The sequence below is a fragment of the Synchiropus splendidus genome, chromosome 19 (genome assembly GCF_027744825.2).
Source record: "Synchiropus splendidus isolate RoL2022-P1 chromosome 19, RoL_Sspl_1.0, whole genome shotgun sequence".
NCBI classification, from domain to species: Eukaryota; Metazoa; Chordata; class Actinopteri; order Syngnathiformes; family Callionymidae; genus Synchiropus; species Synchiropus splendidus.
In genome coordinates, this window is record NC_071352.1 from 17,788,148 (window position 1) to 17,805,009 (window position 16,862).

At 49.0% G+C, this 16,862-nt stretch overlaps 1 protein-coding gene across 3 annotated transcripts in view; it reads right to left on the bottom strand.

The window, feature by feature from the left end:
• The window catches only part of tmem104 (transmembrane protein 104), a 42,574-nt gene that overhangs the window by 24,890 nt on the left and 822 nt on the right, over window positions 1–16,862 (bottom strand). For all 3 annotated transcript variants that reach the window (XR_008413183.1, XM_053851040.1, XM_053851041.1), the window contains exons 2-9: window positions 16,791–16,844; window positions 15,724–15,845; window positions 15,565–15,646; window positions 14,250–14,352; window positions 14,108–14,188; window positions 9,859–9,958; window positions 8,945–9,041; window positions 815–908 (exon numbers count right to left, since the gene is read on the bottom strand). Coding sequence is in view for 2 of the 3 variants with exons in the window: in XM_053851040.1 (XP_053707015.1) it covers window positions 815–908; window positions 8,945–9,041; window positions 9,859–9,958; window positions 14,108–14,188; window positions 14,250–14,352; window positions 15,565–15,646; window positions 15,724–15,845; window positions 16,791–16,835 (724 nt within the window). In the remaining variant the exon portion in view is untranslated. The remainder of the gene's footprint in view (window positions 1–814; window positions 909–8,944; window positions 9,042–9,858; window positions 9,959–14,107; window positions 14,189–14,249; window positions 14,353–15,564; window positions 15,647–15,723; window positions 15,846–16,790; window positions 16,845–16,862) is intronic.

Sequence of the window (16,862 nt, forward strand, 5' to 3'; positions counted from 1 at the left end):
TCCAGTGGAAGATCACAGAGCAGCAAACTCAAGTCCTAGATACGGGCCACTTACAGGCAACTCTTTCAGAGCCGGTCCCAGAGGATCAGGTCCCTTTGGGAGAAAGAGAACGACTCTCCTCACTCATCAGCAAAGAGCTTCTCCTCCCAGACGGATCGGAGCAATTGCCCCTCTAGAGGGAGGAAGAAGACTGAGGAGGAGGAGGAGGACTCAAAGTAAATCCCTGCTGTTATTGAACGGCCCGTGTTTGGCTGCGGTGCCGTTTGTTGTTTATATGAGCCGTCAGGCAGGACGCGTAGGTGGCGCCGTGATTCAGTGGTCCTGGCCATTCTCAGTGAGGGCCTGAGACGGACGCTTTATTTCCAGCCGTCGCCCTGTGAGTGACGGTCCAATCAAGCTCAGGACCAGGTGTCAGGCCCGTCAGCCAGGAGGAGAGGAGACGGGCCGAGTGTGTGTGTGTGTGTGTCAGCTGATGGAGATAGAACAGAGTTTGACAAAGAAGACGCAGCTCAGACGACGTCACAAGTTAGCTGCCGTACTTTCCTTTGTATTTGTGAAAACTTGTCTAAACTTTGGATGAGCAACTCCAGGGACACCCTGGAAAGGTCACCAGTCCATACACAGCACAGAATCACCAGCTAATATTCAACGCGTGTGTGTTTTGGGACATATCGATGAGATTCTCCCTGAATTCGAACCTCTTTAAAAACCATGTTTCCTTCCTGCATCTCTGAGTCGAACAGGAACCCAAGGAGCCATGTTCACGGCTGCGTCTGAATCTCAGCATTGATCAAACAAAGACAGTTCCACTCACCGATCCAGCGCATGAGTGAGGTGAGGATCTGGAGGTATTTGGTTTTCTGAGCGTTGAAGAAGGTGAAGGGACCCAGCAGGAGAGTGAAGGCGCTCTGTGGGGAGACAGTGAGGATAGTCTTCAACAGGCGAGTTCCCAGAGAGAGTCCAGTCTCAAGTCATTGATCTTCATCTAGTATCTTCAAACAGTTGCGTCTCCTTGCCAAGACCCTAAGAATGTCCAATCCATTCAAAAGAAAAGTGTTTTGTTAATCACCTGCACTACTGCAGCGCAGCCATAACCCAGGACAAATGAAGCCAGAAGAGTGGTGATCTTGGCTCCATTACAAAACTCCACAGCAGATCTCACCATCATGGAGAACATCCCGCAGGCTTAGACACCGAAGAGTTGCTCACCCTCAACAAAAACATTGAGATCTACATATCAACTAACAAATACATGGCTGTTGCACGACAGAACACATCCAAGGCCACGTCACTGTCTTGGTTTACACCCAACAGGTGGGTGTGTATGCGTCAGACGCGGGGACCATGAAGAGGAGCAACTTTCACCACTTCTCAGATCTTCCATTCCTTCGTCAAACGCACGAGATGACAAAGCCAGGAGAAATCTCCAGACTCAGCTGTTCCACCTCAGATAGTGAAGCGGCCCGATCCAGACACACCACGCTGCTTCTGCAGGAGCTCAGAAGGGTTAGATGCTGGGACCCGCCATGCCACTGGACGAGCTTCCATCCTGCACGCTTGCCAGTCAGAAGACGACAGCTGGAGAATCGGCAGGTACTCAACTCTGCTGAGTAATGACTCCACCGGCCAGCGCAGATATTCTAAGAATGAGCAGCTGTCGAGCCAAATCGTAAATCTGGCTCATCGTCGGCAGCTAATGAAGGAAGCATTAGAAGCAGGGACGCGTCGTCAGAGGAGAGGATTGATGGACCTTGGCTTGGATCCCTCCAACGTCACTGCTTCCGACACCAACATCATTCTGCGGCGTTAGCCAGGGACGGCGACCCACCTCGCATAGTTCACTTTCAATCATTGGCTTAATGAAGGGAAATGGTTTTTAGAGCGGAAAAACCTCAAACAAGCACAGAATACAAAGGAAGCCGGACACAACAACGGCTCTGAGAAAAGGTCGGTGCAAAGGGTGGCAGGAAACAAAAGCCCATTTTACTCAAAACTCACTGGAGAGTGGATGAATTCAGGAGCTGCCTTGGAGACCAGGTCCTGCGGGTCAACATCAAGTCCACTTGTGTTTCCCTCATTCCATGTTAGCAAACATTCTATGAAGTCAGCAGCAGACCTGACACGCCAGCAAGTCTGTTCCAGCACTGAACTAGGACTTGAGTGACATCATTGTGCTCCGAGTCCTCCACTGTGAGGCTAGGAAACATTTCTTCAGTCTCTTGCCTTCTTCATTCAGAGGAACAACCAGCACAGCTCGCACCAAACACCATAAACTCCTGCAAGTTATGAGGTCCTGAGAGTCGAGGGCCTCACGAGGCTGAACCTTGACCTCTCTTATGACTGCGTTGATATACTGGCGGCCCTGCTGAGTGAGTAGCTCTTTAGAAGAGAACTTACATTTACATCATTACTACATGGGAAGACATCGATATTGTTCGTGGTGGGACTTTCACCAGTTAACTACCATTAATCAATGACATCATTATTACAATGAATTCACGACAACAACAAAAACAGTGTGCTCTCCAGACAGCAGGACACCTTTGTCAGTGCAGGAGTTCCTGCTCCACTGATGCAGCTGGGATGAGAACAACAACAACAAACATGGAGGAATCCTCCCTGAACCAAAGCAGCTGTTTGCTTTGGTTCAGGGAGGTTTTTCACTGCACAGTGTCCAGGGTTTCCACCACTCTGGATGGACTTCTGATACAAATATTCTCCTGACACTAAAAGAGCTTCAGCTGAAACAAGGTGATATAAAGACTTGAATATTGTCAACATGGTGATTTGTTGTCAAACTGAGGCAGAATCAACAATATTCTGGTGTTTAAATGTCTGAATGACTCCATCATTTGGTTCACTAATATACCACATTCATTCACATTGAGAAATGTGAATGAATGTGGCAAATATTCTGATACCATTCAACTGCGATTAGTTGAGATTAATTCATCACAAATCCTCTCATTAACTAGACAAACACATTAATGGAATCCCACCCCTATTTTATCATCTGAAGTTCACAACTCTAAAACTGCATGAATGAATGAACTGAGATAATGAATTTTGATTTAATTCCTTCACTCCTGGACTTTGAGTTTTCAGTATTTCTACCAGGATCACCTCGGTCCAGGTGGTTTTCACTGGCGTGGTGGCACTTCTAAATGAAGTCGACTAACATTATACATGCAGAAGAGCCTGGACTTCAGCTGCTGCCCCTGCGACCTTCGGCCCCGAGATAACCTGATATAGAAGTTTGGGTCACTGCTTCCAGACATCGCCACAGGAGGCCAATCCACCCTTCAAACAACATCTGTTCATCAGAGCTGAGAACTACAGTGCGCAGCAAACACGGGTCACTTCCACCCTCATGAGTGACAGGAGCGTATCAAGCAATACCCGTCGCCTGGAAGTGTATGTGGGGTCCAACCTCACAAGAGTCTCTGACCTCTTGCAGACCTTCCCTGGTCCAGCACAGACTCTTTTGTGTCTCCAGCAGAGCCGGGCATCTGCTCTGCCTCCTGACAAGTCTGTGCTCAGCGAAAACCTTTAATTAACAAATACAGTCTAGTGAAAGAGGAGGATCCAGCCCCTGAGAGCGTCTCAATAAGGTCAAGCAGCAGAAAACTTCTGGCTACTTTTTCCGACGTCTCAGTCCAGATGATCTTCGCTCGAGAGAAATCTTTGTTCGTATTTGGTTCACAGGAGAAACACAGGAATCAAGTCAACTTGAAGCGCAACTCCAGGCCTGTGATGTCCTCAGGAACTGGAATATGCATCATGAAACTCTTCATTTCTTCTTCTGCTGAAGACCAAACCAGTCTGGACTGAAACTGAAACCGACCCTGAATGACGGAAAATGCTGCTGGCTCGTTCCACCACCCTCTGCTGCACGCAGCCATCCATTAGACTTGCAGACTCCGCAGGCGGGAGCCCTCTCTCGGCAAGGTCCGGCACCCTTACTAGTTACTCAACTCCTTAGTCGACGGCGACTACTATGCTCTATCCAAAACGGGGTTTGTGTCTCTGGATACGGTGCGGCCCTCAGCACTTCCCTCTCCCTCAGCTCTCTCTCTCTCTCTCTCTCAGTCATCAACAACCGCCAACATTCTGCTCCTGACACCTGAAATCACCAGTTTCCCCTTCCAGATATGAGCGAAGACTGTCAGGGAAAGCCTGCGGCTCGCAGAGAGCACATTCTTCAGGGAGCAGAACGACAGGGGACCAAGGCTGACGACGGAGAGCTACATCCGCCTCTTTAGAGGCCGCGGCTTTTTCAATCTGGTGAAACCATGCTGTGCCAGTCTGTAGTGGCCGAGCAAACGCTGCTGCGAAAACACCACGGGCGAAAACGCTAAGTCACGTCTTTGTGGTCTTGGTCTTTGTGCGTCTGGTTAAAACAGGAGTTTCCCTGTGGAGCCAATGAGTGACCACATGACAACAGCCTTGGACCTGCATGGGCTCCATGACAATGAGATTAGCGCCTGTGTTTGGACTGAGCCACGTGTTGATTGGTCTCCGTCACAGTTGGGTTGCAGACGCCCGGCACCAACCCGCTGCTCCATTTGAGTAATTACTCAACACACTTTTTGAGTTCTGTGGTGGAGGTTGGCCCAAACACCATGATGGCACCAGATGTCCTCCAGCTCTCCGACCGTCGCTTCTCCACGGGGAGACGTCTGATTGCTTTAGTCGGGACCGCCAAGCTGTCAGGGTTTTGTCGGACCACTGAGAGAGTTCTGGTGAAAGCGTTTGGCGGGTAATTCGGCAGATACAAAGAGTGTTAATGAGAGTGCACCCGGGGGACCGGCACAGATTAGAGTCGGGACAAGGTCCAGCCACCAAAAGAAACAAACAGGCAGCACAGAAAGTGAGTGAATGGTTCCAGGCTGTGGTTCAGGCTGGACTCCATAATCCCCCAACTATCAGCCAGTGCAAGAGCGATTAGAATTCCAAAATCCTCTTCGGCCCCAGGAGTCGCTCCATATTTGTCTTATGTTAATCTTTTGCCAAATTAGGAAAGGAAAGGCCATTAATATTTTGTTCAGGAGCTTTATGAAGCAAAAATGGACGTGTTTGTAAACACAGCGTGTTTCAAAAACGCCACTAGCATCTCCCATCCACATGAGGTCCGGGAAGTCTTCGCTGAGCAATTAGAGAGTCTGAAGAATGACTTTCCCCATGAGTTTTCAACAAAAAAGGGAGTGAATTCTACACTTTTGGTGATGAACTGCAGCAATATTCCATCCTGATGAAGCAGAGACAAAGTGTGTGGCTCACCAGTGGGAAAAGCAGCAAATATTTCACACAAACACAAAAGCACGAGGTGGTGGATATGAGCTTTTGACGTGTGTGATGAAGGACTTGAACGTTGGTCGTCTTTTTGGCGGGGAGAAGGTAGAAAATGGGTCGTAAAAGCCCCCGAGATAATGGAGCCAACACAAACATGTCAACTGAGTCACTGAGCATGAGGAAGAGGAGTGGGGGGGGGGGTTCACACAGAGGCAAGAAACAGAGTGGCCTAACAAGGTATGAGGCAGAAGGAGCTTCTAACCTTATTTCATCTCATCATTTCCTAGTTTTTTAATCTCTTTTTTTATTCCGCCCCCTCCCCCCCAGGCATTTATCTTGTGTTTATTCGCTCCCCTGCCTCGGCCCAATTTAACTGTGAAGTATGGCTCCTTCACTCCACCAGCAGGAGCTTCTCTGGACTCTTTCCGAGGAAATAATGGGAGTCTGGACGTGTGTGTAATGAAAGGTTTCTTTGGTTGACACCAACCAGTGTGGACGACACGTGGAGTGAGGCCCGCTCAGCCGACGTCTCACCTCCACCGGTGTGTGACACAGATAACATGTGTCAGACTCTGTCAGCAGGTTCTGACCCGCTGAATTTCCATCGACACAACTGAGGTGGAGTGAGAGCGGCGATCACACACAGACCTGCTGGCATGCGTGTCAATAGACAACCGCCAAATGAACTCAGTTTGTCGACACATGACAACATGACCTGATCGACATGAGTGGAGCCCGAACCCCAAGGCCAAGGTTTTATTTTCACTGGACCTCTACATATTCAGAGTCGAGTGAGGAGCGACGTCACAGTGGCTTTAAACCCGTCTCACACACATCTAGCGAGACAAAAAAAAAAGTATTACTACTAGTACTTAAAAATATGGCTGGAAAAAATACCTGTAAGGAAAAATTATGGATTAAAGAGAGAAAATGATGTAAAAATGACTGCATATGGAGACAGTGTAGGAGTGACAAGGTCACCCTTGAGATCCAGGCATTTCCCTGATAATACGTGGAAACTCCCATGTCAAATTATTCAGTTGACTCAAACAGAAAGGTTTGTAAAAACAAACAAAAAAAGGAAATTCTGACCCACAGCTTGACACCCCTGACCGTAATGAGCTGGAGGGCCCACCGGGGGCAGCGCTCTAATAATCTGATTCATTGGAGTCCAGACACCGGCGCGGCCCTCGCCACGCACGCCGACTCGTCCTTGGACCAGAACCTTCTTCTGACAATTAATAAACATCCCGTTCAATCGGGGACAGACAATTTCCTGCGACCCTGAGAGGAGAAAGACATTTATATCTGTGCTGTTGCTCCTTTGTGCTGATCTATGTCTCGACAGACGGTGCACTCATATGGAGACATAAAGGACTGTAAGAGAATTAGAGGTCACCATGACCAAAGCAGAACTGCAGCTACCGCACACAAGAAGGGGAATTACAATGGAGGACGAAACACTCCCATCCTGTTGCACAAGCAACTTCACCTCAAAAGACAAAATAAAAAAAAAAAAAGAAAGAAGACGGGTGAGTGGCACAAAGGCTTCAACACGCGCTAAAAGTGTGGAAGGTCACAGCATGTCAGTCGTCTGGCGTTTCATTAAAATCCTCAAACTTCAACTTGTTGGAGGGGAAAAGAGGGCGGAGTCACGAGTGCTGAACTTTCGTCCAAGGCAACGACGGTAATGGACTCGCCGCACTGGAGGTTCTACCTAAAGACGAGCAGCGGACAATGCAGCGTAAGCGCGTCACTCCTGCTCTGCATCGATTTTCCATCAGTTTCCTCCGAGGCAGAGGAGAAGAAATCAGCCGTTTCTATCACAGCGGGACAGCGCGGGCCCCCTGCTGCTCTCTGATATGGGCGAGAGAAAAGGGGCAGGGAGAGTCAAGGAGACAGGGCCAAAGTGAAGAAGCGTCTGCCTGAGCCAGTGGACGTTGCAGAAGTGGGTGTGTCCTTCTGCAAATATGGAGCAGGAGAGAACGAATCATTGTGTTGGAGAGTCTCATCGAACCGTACAGCGCGAGCACATGACGTGAGCGACAGCTTTTGTGTCACAAACATTTCTAAGATGGAGCTGAGGTCTGGCCGCGACTCTGCACCTGCAACAAGAGCTTCCCTCCTGTTCTGTCACCACGCTGCTGCACGTCTCATCACTCCACCAGATCCAGGTGTTGCCCGCACTAAAAATATCCCACAAGCTGTCGTCCGGCAGCTACCAAAACGTGGCAAAAGATCCAGTCCAGACAGATCAAGGTCATGAGACACGACGGTGAGTTGGACCTGCCGGATCATCTGTTACAGCGCCGGCCGCCGCGTTCATTCATTAGTCCTTTGACAGGTAGTGAGTCAGCAGTTATGAGGACAAATTACTCTGCAAGTTTTTTCCCGTCTTTCATGTTAGCATCAGCGAGCACTTTAGAAAATTGGCTCAGAGGTGAGAATAAAAATGAGCGGCCCATTGCTGAAATGCAACACTAATGACTCAAAAATCACTCCTGGCCTCCCGAAAGATTCATCCATTTGGACGAAGTAAAGTCCGTGCCACATAGGAAAGCATCATCGAAACATTTCGTTCCCACATCTGGGCATTAAATGTAACACCATTTTCTCTCACATGATAAGGGTTTCTTATCTATCACACACGGGACGAGAGCCTTCTCTGAACACTCCCATGATGTCCCCATGTCTCAGGAACCTGTTATACGTGGCACTAACATTTAGGAATCCTTTGGGCACAGAGAGATAATTCACACGCTAAAATGTGTCTGTATAGCCATAAAAAACGTGGCAGAAACATGGCTGCCAAACAATTAGTGAGCCATCGTTCCGCACTGACGGTCAGGAGGGAAGTGTGCCGCCACAGATGAAGGGCAAGGTGGGGTGGGCGGAGTCCGAGTCAATAATTTAGACTCGTCATTTACAGTCCTGTCGCAGCAGAGGAAGTGTTGTGCGCCAAAGCTGCTAAATGTTTGATGCTGCAACGTCTCCTCCACCGGGCAGGAAAAGGTTAAAGGCTGTCCGAGGCTTAAAAGACTCGAGCTGAAGGCAGAATAATAAAAAAATATCCATGCAGCAACCAGGGTTGATTCACACAAATTCTCACTGAGCTCACTTTACCTAGTCCTGACAGCAGTTTCATGCAGGTCAAGATTCTCCAACGTCCTCAGTTCCTTCTGGAGCAAGGACGTTTTCTTCCCACCCAACTTCTGCCAGCCATGTCTCCACTAGGTTCTGTTCCAGTTTCCACTCTCAGGTCCAGTTGATTTGTTTTGGTCATTCCACTTCAGACTTTCAGTACAGTTTTTTGGCTCGAGTCAGCCTTAATATGACTTTGAATGTGTGTTGAGAGTGGAGTCGGTTCTGTGGCTGAACCTCAGCAACAGTCTTACAAACAGACACAGCTCTATTCTTTGACAGCTTTGAGTAAGGGCCATTGTGTCCAGCAAGCTGAGGACCGGAGTTACAAAGGGATCAGGGCTTCCTGATGTCCATGTGAGGACAGATCATACCCAATAGATTCAACAACGAACTGGGCCCCCGCATCACAGAACTAAGACAAAAGCTGGATCAGTCTAAATTCAGACTTTGACCAAGACAGTGGTGCTTTTACACATGAGCCTGCTCATTACATCAAACTGAGACTCACCAAAAACACTCTGTAGGCGTTGATCCTGGTGACCGGACCCCAACACAGATCAGTGTCGTTGTATTTCAGACTGCCGGCACTGCAGGAGTGGTTCCCACTGCAATCCAGGATCACATGTTCACACTCACCGCATTCAGGTGATCCCCATCGTCAGAGTAAAAACATACCAGTGTCAGGGACTGAGAATCATTACGTCAAAAATACCGAGCGCCCTGTTGTGGTGGCTACTAATACTTGGAGAGTAGCCATTCCCGGCCAAACACGGTCAGTTCTGTGCATAAATAATAGACCAGCCTCCCCTCTGGCGTGGTAATAAAACCCAGGCCTGGAGCCAGCGGACCTGATCCAGGAGCTGCTGCCTGAATGCCTCCAATAATATCAAGAGTTCACCAGGGCAGGGAGCCGGAGTGGCGATGCACGGAGCCTGCCGCTCGGACTGGAGTGACATGGTTGTACTTTCAGGAGGGTTTCAGGACCGCTGGCTTTCGGTGCCAGCTAAACAAAGACGGGGGTCCACAATGTAGTCCCTCTAACCCCCCACTGAGCAGGGGACACCCTTAAGCTTAGCAAGGAAATCAAATACGGCCACACCACTTTTAGCTAGACACCATTCAGCTAGATAGCATTGTCATGCTCATGTCTACGTTGAAGAAGCAGTTTAAAACTTCCCAAAACTGAGGAGGAGGCGGTTACATTTTGAGGGAGAGTGACAGTGATCGTCGTTTAAAACGTCATGCCGACGAATGAAAGAGGCACCGAAAATGCTAGGTTTATATTTCCAATAGGGTCTGCTGTTGTGTTTAGCGTCATATTTGGAAGGACGCAGTCGAGGCGGGCGTCTTAACATGAACATGAAATACTTTATTTGTGTGCGTTTACATGGGTGTGCAGATGCTGTGTGTGGAGCGTCTCACCAGGCTACCTCCATCAGCGAAATGGGTACGGCTGCAGCGTAAATGGCCAGATCTCCATACAGGTAGACGATGATGCAGATGTAGAACATGTTGACGCCCACTAGCAGCAGAGAGAGAAGAGCACGTGGTTAGTGAGGAAGATGAGCGAGGCCAAGTCCACACAAGTCAACTCACAACTGTCCACACACGAAGCGTGGCAGCTGCTATCAGGCTCAGTGTGTCGTCCATATTCATACGCCTCAGCACCGTCTCCCCTCAGAACTGGTCAGGACCCGCAGGGGCCCGTCTCACTGCTACACTCATTAATATTCATCAGTCACTTGAAAACTAATCACAGCAGAATAAAGTTTTCCTCTCGACAGCCACAACCTCTGGAGCACCTGACTGCCTCTCTTCGTCCCCGGACAGGCGGGTTCATCCCAGGTGAGCTCAGATCTTTGAATGGCAGCTGGTGGCACGCACATCCGTCACTCTCTTGAATCCTCAGAGGGGGGTCCAACTGGACCTGCTGGTTAATTGATCACTGGCGAGGACACGTGACAAGACTGAAGGAATTCAGAAGTGTCACATCTGAGATAAATGGTGGGCGACTGGGGATCGTCAAACAGGCTGAGAGGCTGAGAACATGAGGGCCCCCCGTCCCACCGACAGACTTATTAGAGGCCCGGCTGATGGAACAGCTGGACTCTCTGTGTTTCATATAAATGAGCTCAGCACATGAGCAGCGGACCTCCAGCAGGCAGACTTCCTCAGATGATAATTCTACACCAATGGGCAAAAAAAGTGATCGTGATAAATGATGGGTAAAATATCGGTGATAACGTCAATCGTCATGATAAATGCATGTTCATTCTCCTCCATGTGTTGGACACTACAGTTTCTCTTGATTAAACACCATGGTTTGTTGATGTCTCAATAGAACAGTGAACTCAGTGCAGAGATGAGAAACTCAATGTTTCAGGTCTCTAGTAGAAGCTGCTGGTGTCTGACAGGCTGCTTCAATGGAGCCGTCTGTCTGCTGTGTCTCATGTCTCTTGAACTATGGAGCAGTCTGGACACAGTTCCTAGATGCTGCTGAAGACACACGAGAAACCATCAGGTGAAGAAATGATCATGGAGTCAGAGTCTATTCTCCAGATCATGATCCAAACTGTCAGTCCTTTGTCTTGTGTGGTGAAAAACCTTGTCACCATTCTCTCTCTCCTAAAATGCTTGTTTTCCACAGCCTTATTGAAGATGTCACTCAGACTTTGAGGCTTTAGAATTTGTTGATGGTCCCTAACTGATGGCGGCTCCTAGCATTAGCGCTGCCTGTGAGAGTGTGTCCTCCATCAGTGAAGCCTCATGGGGACGCGGAAGAGGACGCCGCCACCGCCAATACGTCCAATATCCAAGTGTTGTCACCTTGGCAGCAGGAGAGCTGCATGTGTTGATGTGAACCAAGGCAGAGGAGCGCCTCAGAGAACCTATGAGGACCACTCCATCTCATCAAAGAAACAGGGATCCAGAGAGTCAGAGTCCACCAGTGTCTTTATCAAAGGTTCCCTGGATCACTTTCAAACGACCATGGTGCACCACAGTCCACCACACTCTCCACAACTGTCACACGCTGGCAGAGCTGGAGAGCGCGGCACGCCGTCACGGTCTTGTCATGTGCACATGTGCAGGTCCAATGCAGCGAGTGAGCCACGTGTTTATCCAATTTATCGTGAGATGCAGAGTTGTGTTTGGCAGGATATTGTGTAGGATAAGTTAAGGCCCATCCATAGTACAGAACGGAACCCAGGAGTCCAGACTGGTAGAACTCATGATTCACCATGATCCAGAGCGTCAGGCAAAACTGTAGCTGTTCATGGTGCAGAGCAAGTGCGTGACATTGCTCAGCAGGGCTTCAAGAACTGTGGGTCTGATCAGCCAGGAAGGACTCTCAGAAGACCAACAGTCCTGACCAGGGCTCTCCAGCGGGATGTGAAGCCCACTCTCTAACTAAAGCTCAAGCAACACAAGGAGAGACGACGGAGGAAAGGATTTCAAAGACTGGCTTTGTTTCTGAGAGCAGGAGATATATTCAGTTCTTCCTGTGCTGAGCTGCTTCACAAGAAGTTCGGCCCAATCACAGCGGACACTGAGTGAGAGACAGAGTCAGACAGAGGTGATCACCTGTCCGTCACAGCAGTGAAGCAAACGGCTCGCGCTGACTGGTCCTGCTCTGGCCGACAACATTAGAACCACATCGATATGACATTGCTGTGGTAATATAACGGCTGAGGCCTGAGCCCCAGACAGGAATCCAACACGCAACCTTTGTGATGCGAGGCTGAAGCAAGTTTGTTATTGACACCTGGCTAAAATAATGCTCACATTACCACGACGATGATACAATGTTACCAATATAATGATGTAGCCACGATGCTAAAGGTCATGGTGCTAATGTGACAGCGATGAAGACGCTGACTGAGACAGCTGCAGTAACATGACGATGACAACCTTCCATTTAACCGCTGCTCATGCGGCCCACACTGGGAAGTGATCACAGCCGTCTCTACGACGACACCGATGATGGTCAATCGTGGTGAATGTCGCGACTGGTGACAAGGTTGACGACAAGGTTGATTCTCATGACATGACGATGATCATGACAATGGCTCTGGAGCGCGCGTGGGAAAAACAGATCCCATTTCCTACATGTCCTCCTCTACCGCCAGACTAAGAGTTGGATGACTTTTTGAAAGTCAAACCAGAACAAAAGTCAGTCATTTCAAAATTCAGCAGACATGAGAGCAAGTCACGAGAGACCTGGGAGGACAGACGTGGCATCAGGTTAAAAGAGCAACGGTGGGAAGCAGCACTCAGTACCTGACTCACCTGCACTCACTTGAATGTCTTCTATAGGATACAGCTATCTAAAAGCACGGCCATCAGACCACCTCAGATCAGTGCAATACCTCACCTCGTCATTGAACCCAGATGTTTCGATCCTGCCCATCACGCCGCCGCTTTAGGGAACATTACTTGGAAACAATGTCAACATATTACACACTATAACACTTGTATTGTCAGGTTTTTGGTTGGTTGGAAAAAAAAAATCAAGCATCCAATTAAGGGTAATACTGGCAAGTTTTTCAGTAAATGGCAACCTTTTCTTACCTGTTTCAGCTGACTTGAGTCCCTAGTCCTTAGACTCATTCCTGGTCAGAGATTTGAATTTCACCGTTTCTGATGCGCAAGATTACCTTGTCCAGTTTCCATTTCGGCCTCCATATTTTTTTATACATATATTTATATTTATCATTTAGATTTTGTTTGTTCAATGTTTTGTTTATTTGGTGTATTTCATTGTTCATTTTTTTATTGTAAACTGTTTATTTTATTGTTGTCACAATTTATTTTGTTTGTGTGTTCTATTTTAGGGAAAAAAAAAAGAATGACATCAAGTTTTTTTTTTGATTGTGGTCTGAAATTGTAATTATAATTGTAACACGTCATATCCTCTAATAAAAATATGTACCAAAAATAAGAAAAGAAAAACCGATCTGAGAGCAGTGGACCAAACCCCACTTCCACACCAGACTGGCCTGACGCCAGCCTGCGAGCTGATCCTTCCTCGGACGGCTGCCCATCTAATTCATTTGTGATTAAAGTCACCGGGGTGCGGCGCGGTGGTCGCACGTGGAGGCGGCGCTGGAGAGAAAAGTCTTTTCTACTAAGCGATCGATTCCTGCACGTGTGTCGCCTGCTCACGCTGCCTGGCGGCGGGGAAGGTCGTCCACGCCGGGCTCTTATTCTTCTCACCTCTAACTGGCAGAGCGCCACACCGCTCTCTCACTCGCTCGCACGCACGCACACTGAGGAGCGAGAACAGGACCAGGTGCGGCGAGAGCACCACCTGCCGAGCGGAAGCTCTCATGCAGATGAGAGCCGTGCCGCAGACTGTTGAGTCACACGGCCAGGCAACACAAGTGTCCGGAGTCATTCAGGGCCACAGGAGGAAGGGCACGCTGCTTCAAGGAGACTCGCACTGTACCTGAGCTCCATTAGCAGTCCCCCACACAGCCGAGGATTTATGTCCCCTACGGCCCACACAAGTCATTACCACTAATGGCTATTTATTCATATTTAACTAGCTTCAATTAGACGAGAGACAGGTCGCCGCGGCGACCATGGAGCTGCAGACTCCCTCAGCGCGCCTCACTTTAACCACTCACACAACGGGGGCGGAGCCGGCAGGATAAGCAAGAGGCGGCGTTACCTTTGTTGAAGAACATGGACGCCATCTGACCCATCTCCACCCGCTCCACGATGTCGAAGTGATCCACGTGACCGGAGCGCTCTGGGGGGCGGGGGTATGAATCAGTAGCGAGGAATGAACAATCGTTGCTTCAGCGACTCACGGATTGACAGGATGGGCTTCGTCTCTGGTTCCGATCGGCCCGGGTCTATGACATCGTCGTCGTCGTCGTCCGAATACTCCGAGGCTGGTTCGCTGTCGTTGACCTGCAGAGATCGACTGTGCTGTGATTGGCTGGCGCTTTACTTCCCGCCACATAAACACGTTAACAATGTTGATCAGCGGCGCCGGCACAGGACAACATCTGGAAATGAAATGCAGCAGCTGGAGAGACGTCCGAGGATTGAGAGGCCAAATGACGGGAACAGTGCACGTCACTTTTCATCTCATCTCATCCCATGCCATCGAGCAGCGGCAGGTGAACCAGGAAGTGCCGATGAGGAGTGACAGCAGATAACGGCGCCGTGTCGTCGGGATGTGCGTGGTGTCTGATGAAGGAGTGATGCGAGGGCGCTGGCAGCCCAGCCATGAAAACCTTCCGTTTCCTCAAAGAGACCTGCCAACACCTCTGAGATCTCTCAGCGTCTGCAGGCCTCTGGTCCACTTTCGACCGAGGAATTTCTTTCTCAGTAGATTCAGAAGTCTAAAATGTGCTTCGCCTCCAGGAAGTTTTGTTGCGTTTGAAAGACAAATTAAAAGAATTCTGCCAACTAAATAACACCAATAACATGTACCCAAACAAAACATGAAGCCACAGAGTCAGGCTCCCCCAACCCCTCCCCCTCCCAACGCACCACGTCAAAGACTGACAACCAAAAACTTGTGCTGTAAAAAAACAAAGCTGGAAACATCTATTTGTACCAAAATAACTTGATAAACAACAAAAAAACAAGCATCTGAGTCACGTTAACGGACATGAACACTTTGAAATGGAGGGGTGCCCTGGGCAATTGTTTTTCTTGGCTGAGCCCGGTTCATTAAAATAATAATAATAAAGACATGTTTATAATGATTCCTTCCCTCACTACAGGCCATGGTGTGTCCAACCTTGTAGGTGTATCAGCTGTGAAGGTTTTCTACACTGTCACAACCACAACATTCATTCGTTCGTTCGTTCGTTCAAACAACACATGTATAAAAGCTCATGGCTTGACAACTGGAATTCTCATCCCTGTGAAGCTCTGTTGCTCTCATTCTCAAAGGGCTGTGTGTTCATCCTCCCGAATGAGGCAGTTGGTCAGTGACTCCTTTGTTTTGCAAATACACATTGTTTTTTTAAACACAGAAGCCACAATTCAGTCGCAATAACGGTTGATATGATACAATTTTGAGTGAAACGTGCATCTAACAAGATGATGTTCCACCAAATCTGCCAAAATGTGCGCCGAGCACTGGGCTGCAGAGCAGGTAACACTCACGTCCTCCTGCTCCCTCCTCTTCCAGCGCAGCTGCGCATTCGCAGCCGCCATCGCCTCAATCACAAACGTGGTCGTCATATAGCTGAAAAGAGAGGAAACACACTCCTCTTCTTCAGCAGTTCTCTGGACACAAGTCACTCACGGTGCAGTCCGACTGACCTCATGAAGCCCAGGAAGGTGATGAGCGCGACGCTGACCACCCAGCCGGCGCTGGCGAAGGCCTTGGGCATGGTCAGAGCACCAGTGCCAACGATCAGGTTGAACATGTACACTAGCCCCACCTGGAGGAGAGCGGAGGACAGGCAGATGAATCGCTGCAGGCCAGAGGTCCAGTTGGAAGAACCTGAACTGAAAAAAGGCTTCAGCATTACTGTCATCAGTTTGCCATTGTTCAGGAGGGTTGCTTCACATTTTGCACTTATTGTACAAATGAAGACTTTTCTCTCTCTCTCTCACTCACTCACTCACATTTCAACCCTCTAGACCTGGTGAGGACAGGCCCAAAACTCACAAGCATGGCAAAGCATGGCCACCCAGACGGACACATACACACAAGCAAGTCAGAGCTGACTACATGGAAACTTTCTGAAAACAGGCGCATTAGCACCAAGTCACTCGATCAAGTAAATCAGTCACCATCGTCATGGCAACGGCACAGTGACCAGGCTTGAAAGGGCAGGTGGTTGAGCAGCTCCGACATCAGGCGTCTGCACTCCCACTTCCTCACACACGCTCCACTTTGGTGTTAGACAAATGATGAGATCAGCAGATTCCAGTTTCGGTTTCATAGCACGCTAGACACCCTTCGACACATCTGAGCGGGTCGGCCGTGACTTCTCATTCAGCTCCAACTTCTAACCATGCAACAAGCACCGAGCTTCACATCAACCGTGTCAGGTCCAGGTGTGTCCAACAGGAGAAGATGAAAATCCTGCTCTGACTCTGGCCAACACGGGGGGAAGGCAGAAGTCAAGAAACCAGAGGAAGCCAGACGTGTCAGGAGTCACTCGAGCACCAACAAACTTGCCATACTTTCTATCTGAAGGACCATGCACAAGCACAGTAAATCAAATAAGGACAACCAACACACAGGCACACAATACGGAGGAGACACGGAGACAAACTGATCACATGTGCAGAAGAAAACACACAGAGCAGTACGTGCACATGTCAGTTATCAACTCTGTGTGTGTGTGTGTGTGTGTGTGAGTGTGTGTGGGACTCACAAAAGGAGAGTAGGGCTCTCCGGTCTCAGTGATTCCACCCGCCATGGTGCGTCCCTGAATGAGGAAACAGCC